The following is a 9731-nucleotide window of genomic DNA, read 5'->3' as shown; positions in this document are numbered from 1 at the left end:
CTACCCAAGGGAAAAGAAAAGACCAGGGCCTGATGCCCTATTAAGTGGTGTGCATCAAGGGTTAGGAAGGAGGCTTTTCATCTAGGGAGAACTGTATTCATTGTTCCACACCACAGCAAACCAAAGACCCTAAAGTTCGAAAGAGATCCTGATGCCCCCAGATATAGGGGAGAGGAAAAACTGAAGTGCAAAGAAGGAACAGCAACTGTTTACCTCAAACGTCCTCGGAAAACTGCAAAGAAATGTCTCTCCTAATTAGCTACAGTAAGATCTAAGTAACATAGCTACAAGAGACAAAGTAGAGATTCTAATGCAACTCCAAACGCTCATATAGCTGCTTTTGAAAGTTTCCTAGAAATGTATTATGTCCAAACGTGGCAGGTGCCTCCAGAATTATCCATCAGTGTACATCTCCTGTCAACGGCTGCATTCAACTTAGAAAAAAAGAAAAAAGTGCGATTTTTTAAAATACACATAACCACATTTTTTAATTGAAAATTTAATCTAATTGCATTTGCTTCTAAATGCACTGCACTTATGCATCAGCAAAACACATTTACTCAAAGGAAGTCAGATATTTGAGAGGATTAATCAATCCATTACGTTAATAAAAAACAAGGACCTTCCTTCAAAACTAAGGTAGCACACTAAACAGGCCAAAATGTTGTCATTAAAAATTCTTTTTCTGAAGTTCACGTTCATAAGTGCAAAGAAATGTAATAGCTAGTTGTTTTTATTTATAAAATATTCGTATGTATTTTGCATATCAACGTTTTTATGAAATAATTCAAAACCTATGATTCTTTTAACGATTTTTCTGTCATTATTAATAACCGGGTAGGTAAATTTAGTATTAAATAACAGAAAAAGTTACATGCCAAGTTTTCCTCACAACGTGATTCTGAGTATTAAACATTACAAAATGAGACATTCGCTACAACCTTGAACGAGAAAGTACATTTCCCCGTTATTTAAGCAACCAAGGTTTTTTGTTTTTTAATGACGACTCAAAAAAAAGAATAAATGACGACTCAGCAGCCGCGAGTTATCACCCCACCCGGGCTCACAACCGCTCATGGCTTTAAGGGCCCGTTTGTTAGGGCACGTCTGAAACTCCCCATCACTGGGAGGCGGCGTCTCGCAGGGAAAACCTCGGACCGGCGCGGACCGGCCCTGGAGGCGCGGAAGGACTGCAGGTCCCGCGGGACGCCACCCCCACCCCCTGAACTACAAGCGCCGCCCGGCATCGCCATCAGAGACTGCCTCCTCCGCCGCTTCGCAGGGGAAGCGTGAGAGCTCGCCCCCGGAGGTGATTGACGGAGCGTCTCCTCCAATGGGCGGCGCGCTCGGCCCCGGCGGGCTGGGCAAGGGCCGCGGCACGCGGAGGAATCTCTCCTGCCCTTTAGTCCCGGGCTAGGTGTTGCGGCAGGCGCCATTTTACCGAGTCGCCTGTCGCGGGTGCCGCCATGTTGGTGAGGAGAAATCACCGTTACGGCCACTGTCCAAATCCCCGCGTCGCTGCGCGCCGCCCGCCCGCTCCCAAGCCTCAGCCACCGGCGGCGAATAGAGACTAAAGCGGCAGCGCCGGCAGCGCGGGGCCGTGGCCCAGTGTTTGCAGTTAGAGCCCCACCTCTCTGGCGTGGTTGTTAATAGACTGGAAAGTCTGTGTCTGTGTCGCTCACTAGTAACCGTGAGTTTTTACCACTTCGTCACCTCCCGGCGGCGGCCGGGAGCAGGTACCCGCAGGCGGCGCAGGGATCCTTCCCGCGCCCCGCCGCCGCCGGCCTCGCAGACCTGCCCTCCAGCCCCGCCCCGTTCTTGACCAAACATGACAGACTCTGAACATGCAGGGCACGACAGGTCGGGAACCCTTCTTGTCTGTCTTTCTGTCGGCTGAGAGGAGGGGTCTGGGGCGGCGGGAGCGGGCCGGGGCCGCGCGCCTCCTGCATGACTTAGACGTCTCTGTGTGGCTCCGTCCGTCCCATGACGTGCGCCCGGATGGAGAGCCCGGGCCCGCGGCCGCGGGGAGGCCGGCCCGGCCGCGCCCGCCTCCCCGCGCGGGGTCCTTCCCGGCCGGCCCCGCCCCCGGCCGCACGTGCGAGCCCCCCGCCCCCGGGCGGGCTCGGCGGCGCCGGGCGGTTCCCGCGCGCCGGCTCGGGGCTGCGGTCCAGCCCGCGCTCGGAGGAAGCGGTTCCCGGTGCGGGGCCCGGCGTCCCCGTCCGACGAGGCCCCGCCAAGAATTGTCAATAACTGGTGATTTATTTGACTACTACCCTAGTACACTCCTAAAAATAAACATGTGTGGTTTTTTGGTCTTTTTCTAGGAAAATTTTAAGCAGCTCCTAAAGGCCGTGTATCTGTACAGGCTTACCCCTCGCAATTTGAAATGGCAAGTTTCAAATGTTAACACAAAATAGTTAGACTTTGCAAACCTGAGTGTAGCACAGATCTCTCCTAAAGTAAAAACTCCATGGATTGTCCAGTCTAGCCCGATTTTCTAAATGCTGTGATGTATCATTTGAACATTTAACTGAGATTCTGATTTTTTATCTTTACTATGGCTTAAGAGGCCCATTCTTCGTTCCGTTTAACGGTTTGCGGGTATTTACTATTTTAAATAGCGCAAGTAGCATCCTTAAGTTTCGGTTAGGTTTTGAATTCATATTGATATCCATCTTAATCGTTAAAAAAGAAAGGGTGGGCTTTCATTCATTAAAATTGATGGAACAAAATCCATTGCATCTGATTCTTATTTAGAATATTTAAAAGGTCCAGAACCCGGCAGTTAGTGAATAGCATTAATCAGAAGTATACATTGTACTGTAGGCTGTACACAAATTGCTGAAGTTTTACCTGTGGAGTAATGTGACCTGCTTTGGTAAAGTATACCAAACACTTTTTCTTTTTTTTTTTTAAATCCAAAAGCAGAAATCACAAACATTACTGAAATTTGAAATATCGAAATATCTGGCAACTTTGAGAGGGATAAAAATGTTATTTTAACAACCTTGGTACCGTAATAATAAATGGAGACGGCCAGAAGGCAAGTTAATTAAACGTGTCGTAAGTTTTAGAAAGTCAAAAATGCTCTTAAAAAAAATTATGGGTACGTAAGCTTGCACTTGACACATTTTTCATGATTATTTTACATTATCCTGTTACTAAAATGAGAAAATTCTTGGAATGGGTTAACTAATAACCTGCGAGGTTTCCCACTCTGAGTATCTGTGGACAAACCAATGATGGGGTTTTGCTAATGCAGCCTAAAATTCATTCTTTTGTGTGAAAGAAGGAAATCTGTTCTGTTAGTTCACAGAGAAACTTCAATATGTAGAATTATGTATTCTACATAAGGAAGCAACCATGTTGCCAAATTCAGATATCGAATTAATTTTCTAGTAAGGAACTGTGATGCTGGACTTTAAAAAGAATTTGAAATTTTAAAATAACTGAATTAGAAATTAAGAATAAAAATTTAAATAATTCTTTGTAAGATATATAACCAGCTTGGCGATAGGAAGTAGGGATTAAGCAGTAGTGTATTTAGTCTTTTTTTGTTTTATATTAGGAGTAAGAAAACAATATTTTTGGTGATTTCTGAAACAAAAAGATTAGCTCTGTTTTAATTTATCCATTTGTTAAGTGGCAGTATTATTCTGAGGCAAGAAGGTTTATCTTTTTCACACTTTTTTTAGTCAACCTACATGAAAAACAAAACAACTATATCTAAAAACAAAGTGAACTAGGATTCAGGAGAAGTGGTTCTGGCTCCAGCTTTGCTACCACTTAGCTTTGTGAACTTGAGCAGGCTTAGTTTCTTAATTGTTAAGAGGGTTGTATAAGAATTTTTCGACTTCTACAGGATCAGTGGTTCTCAACCTTCTCTGGGGAGGTTTTTAAAAAATGTTGAAATCGTTTCCATTGGTCTGAGCTTTAAGATTTTTTAAAGCTCCTCAGGTAATTCTAACATGTATCAAATTGAGAACCACTATACTAGGTCAATATTAGCTAATCATCAGAATCACTTTGCGGAATAAAGATTTTTGTTCTGTCCAGAGCAACTGAATCAAAATCTCTAGGGGGGAAAAAAAATCTCTAGGGGAGGATTGTGGTAATCTGTATTTTTAATGGGCTCCCTGGGTAATTTTTAAGAAATTTGGGAAAAAATGGACTAATCTGTGGAATCCCAAAATATTCTGTGCTTTCATACTATAGTTACTTTATACTGTGATAAAACTTTGCGTGAGTTAAATGGAGAAGATATATGAATTCTGGTATTTGGAGCTTGGCATTGTCTCAAGGATATTCTTTTTTTGTCATTTTTGAAAATTAAGATATTGGAAAAAAAGATACAGGAAAAAAGTTAAATATGATTTTTATTTACAACTGCTATAATTATACAAATTAAAATATTACTATGATGGTTTACATGAGAATGAGATTCTACATGTAAATGGAAATTCACAGAATGCACAATTTTTTCTTTTAAAAAATTGTTTTCTTGTACGTGTTTTATATGGTGAACATTTTGCATAAGATTTGTTTGCCAAATGAGTTAACTTAAAAAAAAAATACCCATTTGTACTTTCCTTTAAATATTTTCATGCCTGGAGTGAAAACATTGCATTTTTATAAAGTGTTATTAATATAAAAATACCTATAAATGAACTTGTGACTATGTAGACTGTTAGAAGAGGACTTATGCATAGATCTTTAGAATTAATAGAGATGGAGAAGGAGTTGGAGCAAGTCAAAGGGAGATAAAGGTCTTGTCTCTCTTTGCATTCAGTTCTTCCCTTTCAGCCAGTTCTCTTAGGCACAGCTCCAGCCACCTAGCTTTATATTTCAGCTGGATGTTGACCTAATTAAAACAACTCACAGATAACTCTTAAAGGCTAAATAGTATGAGGCCCTGCTCTGGACACAAGTACAGTTGAGAAGGAAAGATAAATATATGCCCAGGTAATTGTTACATATTTTTTGAAATATGCTAAAGGTCAAAAGTTTTAAGGGCCTACACTGGGGAAAAGGATAATTTTAACATGATCAGTATGAGAGCTTGTGATTCTCAGAGTCTAACTGATAGGAGGTATGGGTAATACTTTCCTTTGGGAGGAAGTTATTCTTTGCCCATGATGAACAACCTTCCCACCTTCTTTCCCTCCTCTCCCCGCTTTCCTTCCTCATGTAAACCGAGAGCACCAAAACTCCAGCTAGTCAGAATTGTAGTAGTTTATATTTCCCCTTCCTTTCCCTCCCCTTCTTTTCCCTCCCCCACATAGCGATTGAAATCTTACACGGGAGAGTATGAAGAGGTGAGGGTGAAGAAGATGATTACACTTTCCATTTGTAACAGGGCTTTCCTTTGATTCGCACATTAATCCCATGAGGTAATATAGTATTGCAATGTTCAGTAATTTCTCTGAGATCCCACAGATAGAGCCTAGGTAAGAATCCAGAATGCAAACTCCTACCTTCAGTGTTATTTTTAACTCTTCATTAAGTTTGCATGGGGAAGTAATCCAGTAAATTCTAGCCTTTACTTCTTGAATTGTTTGGGATTGAAATGTGGTATATTTAAGAGAGCTCCGTTTTCTGAATGAAACCTTGGTTCTGATCCTAGTTTTTCCTCTAGCTTGGTTAATGCTCTCTTCTTTTTCATGATTATTTTTCTTATTTGTGAAATAAGGTAGTTGAACTAGATTACTTCCAATCTCCCTTCCTACTTTGAGAAGTCAATAATTTTCATTTAAAAAGTTGCAGATGCCTTTTCTTACATCAGAGTTCACTTTGATTTCCTACACAATGTCTGGTTTTACAAACAACCAGTCAAATCATTATGCTGTACCCCTTAAACATACACAGGGCTGTATGTCAATTATATCTCAATGAAACTGGAAGAATAAATTAACTAATTGCCTAGTGAGGGAAGGCGTTGACTCCAGTAAACAAGAGATTGGTAAATTTCCAAAATTCACAGAGTAAATCAGTGGGAGCTCAAATAATGACTCCAGAGCCCACACTTTTATGGTAGAAGAGACATCTTCATCACATGAGGATGTATATATATATCAGAATGCCAATTTAGTCACGTAAAACGAGTTTTTAAGGTGTCCTAAGTTAATTATCATTAAAATTATAACGTAAAACCACATAAAAATAACAATCTGTTTATAAAAGTGGTACAAAACTAAAGAACCTAGATTTAGAATTCATGATACTCAATATTATACATATGTTGCTGTTTATAATTAATGTACTTGAATTCATTTGGTCCATATAGAAAGAACAGATATTAATGTCTTCATTTTATAGTTTCGGAAACAGATTTAGAGGGTAAATAACTTGACCAAGGTGGCTAAGCAGCTGAGAAGCACAATCTGTGTCTTATGGCATTCGGTTTTAGTACTCTTTATGTTGCCTCCATTTTGTCATAAAGATAGGAAATCTGATATCAGATGCTGGGTTGGATTTGGGACACTTAAAAGTTTTTTTTTTTTTTTTGAGGTATTGATCACAGGCAATTTCATTGTAGTTCATTATAAATTCATCTTATATGACAAAGGGTTTTTCTAAATCTTAAAACATTAAAATCGAATTTATAAAGAATATTACTTTTTTCACATTATTTTAAAAGGGCTTATGAAATCAATTAAATTAACTTAAATCTACAAATTTTTAACTATAGAAAACACAAGTTTCAAACTGTTAAGGGAATTCATTGAAAATTCGTAAGAGGTCAGAAGAACCGTTACCTCTTTGCTTGGATTTTCCTTGAATACTTGCAGCTGACAATAAAATGTTAGATCACTGGTACTTGTGTGTGGGGTTAAGTTCTTTATAACCTCTACTCTTTGGCCTATAAAGGAGGTTGTGGGTTGATTTCTTTTCTACACCCTTGGAGTACATAGGAGTCTGTTTTAAAATTATGTTTTGTGCAAGCAAATGAAAATGAAATAGAATAACGCATCTAAGTTAGAAATACCTACATATTTGACTTTATATATATTACATATATATATATATATAACATATATATATATGTATATATATACACCTTTTTTTTCCCCGAATGCCAAATGTCCAAGTGTGAAAACCAGTATTTGACTAAAGCTAGGGCTGAAGCCATAGATTAAACTTTTAAAATATGTGAAGAAATCTGAAATACTGTCCCTCAAATTATTATAATTTATTATTAGAAATTTTAGAGATCTAATTTTTAAAATAGGACATTACAGTACAGTAACAATAATTTTCAGCACTGCCTCTTGTTAGGTGCTCCTGTGATTACTGTAATGCACATGATAGTGAATGGAGGGTCATTTTCAACTGAGATTAGTGGAATTCAAGATAGTTGAGGGAATTTTTTTTCCTCTAACGTTTTCTTTTTTATATATTTTTTAACTCTCTGGGGCAAACATGATTGATTATGTTGCACATAACGAGTTTTTTCTCCTCATGAAATTTTGAGGTAGCAAAGTTAACATTCTGTTTTTCATTTATCCATAAAAGATGTGAATTCCCAAATGGGATTTTTTTCTTGAAAAATTTATGGAATTAAATAATTAAAAACTAAACATAGGCTTTAGAAGTTATTTTGTTCAATGATGTCGATATTAGTATGCCAATAATTGAACAAAGTTAGAATTATGACATAATTTCTATTATTCTACCTTGCATTTTTTATTTAAATTTTTATAATTATTTGTCAGTTCAAAAAGGATATAATATTCTTTCTAAAGTCATCAGCTAACTCTTGTAATATTATTACACTATTTGACTATTTGAAAATTTCTTTTGTACGTAAAATAGCTTTCATAATCATCAATTGTGACATTTTTCTCTTGCATTAATAATGTACGTTTATACTTCATCTAATTCATAAATTGTCAATATATAAAGCACACAAGGAGATTCTAGTTCTAAATTGCACCTAAAATATCTTCTTAACTTGGAAAATGAATATTCAGATACTAACAGTAAATTCACTTGATACAGCCTTTTAATATATGACCTTGTTACACTAAACTAATGATCACACAATCCCTGATCATGTCACATTCAGGGATACCAGAGCTGACTTGAAGCAGGCCAAGGTAGAACGAAGAAAGGTACTTTAGTTGGATACTTCAGGCAAAACCTATTTTGGATTTAAAAAATATATATACTCCCACCACACTCCCCAAATCCTGGAGCCCCAGTTCCTCATATTATAGTTAATGTGGTTATCAGTTAATTTGGGATATTGGACACTTATATACCAAGTATCCTTTTTGGATATTATTGGGTCACAGGCAGTTTTACCCAGCTCATTATAGATTCATTCAAGACTTCTTCAACTTTTGTTTTGATACCATGATGCCTAGAAGATTGTTTTCTGGCTTTCAAATTCTAAGGGTATTTTATTTGCTGAGATTCGTTTCAGTTGGATTTTTAGCTTCTCTGGTCAACATCAGAGGACCTAAATCAAAAGGATAAATTGAAAGGGAATGAAAGTAAATGAATTTTAGCTTAGTGAGATAGCAAAGATAGTGAATGAAATATAAAAAAGAATTTTAGGGAGAGGCCTAGTGGTTAGGATTCTGGGCTTTCACTACCGTGGTCTGGGTTCATTCCCTTGTCGGGGAACCAAGATCGTGCAAGCCACATGGCGGGGCCAAAAAAAAGGAATTTTTTAAATGTAGTCTCAAAAAAAACTATGGCAAGCTAATTCAGTTTTAATTATGTTATAGTCTCTGCTCATGGCATAAAGGATGTTTGAGGAATGGTATGATTTTCCTTCATGATGTTAAACATACAAGTTTAAGGATGCATTAAAAAAATTTAATTTCATAAATTAATACACAGCAGTACCTATTCTAGCTGGCATTGGATGGGGGCAGGGAATTAAGCATTAACAAAGATTTTATCAGAAACCAAATTTGTGAATTTTTTTGAAGGAACTCTTAAAAGAAAATACATGGCATGCCTTCCTGTCTTACTAAATAGTTACTGATTTAGCTTTTTCTTAGTTACTTAGGATGATCATGAATATGTATTGTCATCATAATCCCTCTGAATACTAGGTATTATACTCCATCTTGTGTCTTGCTGCATTCAGGAGACTTTGGAAATATGGAAGCTTTCACACAGACTGTTGTTGCTAGGTGTTGCTTAATGATAAGTAGAAATACCCTCAGGAACAGACTCCAAAGTTAGTCTACCCCAGATTCCTTTCTGCTTCTACTTGTTTCAGATAGTTTTTCATTGTTATTCTCTGAAGGAAAATACGAGAAATTTCCCGTTACAATCCATGCTCCTTGGATTTATAACCTTTCCCAGTTTCTGTGGAAGTACCTGTAGTCTAGCATACCCATTTTATTCAAATGCATGTATTTCAAGTAGATCACAAGAAGAAAGGAAACTTGTTGAGGGCTGTCTCCTAGGTACAGTGGTAAGTAATTACCTAACTTTATCTCACTTACTCCTTAACTCTGTGCTGGTAAATTGATTCATTACATTTTGTAGTTGAGGAAACTGAATATTAGAGGTTGAGATCATTTGTTCAAGGTCATATACCTAGAAACAGAATTTGAAGCCACATCCTTCTGGCTCTAGAACCTTTCTTCTTCTGCCCTACTATGATTATTTTTAAGTATTCAGTTTTAACATATCACAAGTTTAAAGCATTATATAGCCCTTTTAAGAAATCTGTTGTTGGTTACTTGTTTAATACTCCTACTTTCATTTCC

At 37.8% G+C, this 9731-nt stretch overlaps 1 protein-coding gene across 1 annotated transcript in view; it reads left to right on the top strand.

Annotated features, from left to right (window-relative positions):
- The first annotated feature begins 1723 nt into the window (after positions 1–1723).
- The window catches only part of ZC3H6 (zinc finger CCCH-type containing 6), a 52603-nt gene continuing 44595 nt past the window's right edge, over positions 1724–9731 (top strand). Inside the window, exon 1 of the mRNA XM_082852140.1 lies at positions 1724–1860. Within this exon, the coding sequence (XP_082708266.1) occupies positions 1829–1860 (32 nt within the window). The 5' untranslated portion in view covers positions 1724–1828. The remainder of the gene's footprint in view (positions 1861–9731) is intronic.

The sequence above is a fragment of the Leucopleurus acutus genome (genome assembly GCF_964270905.1).
Source record: "Leucopleurus acutus genome assembly, chromosome: 12".
Classification (NCBI taxonomy): domain Eukaryota; kingdom Metazoa; phylum Chordata; class Mammalia; order Artiodactyla; family Delphinidae; genus Leucopleurus; species Leucopleurus acutus.
The sequence above is the reverse complement of the archived record's forward strand: the minus strand, read 5'-3'. Positions and strand labels throughout refer to the sequence as shown.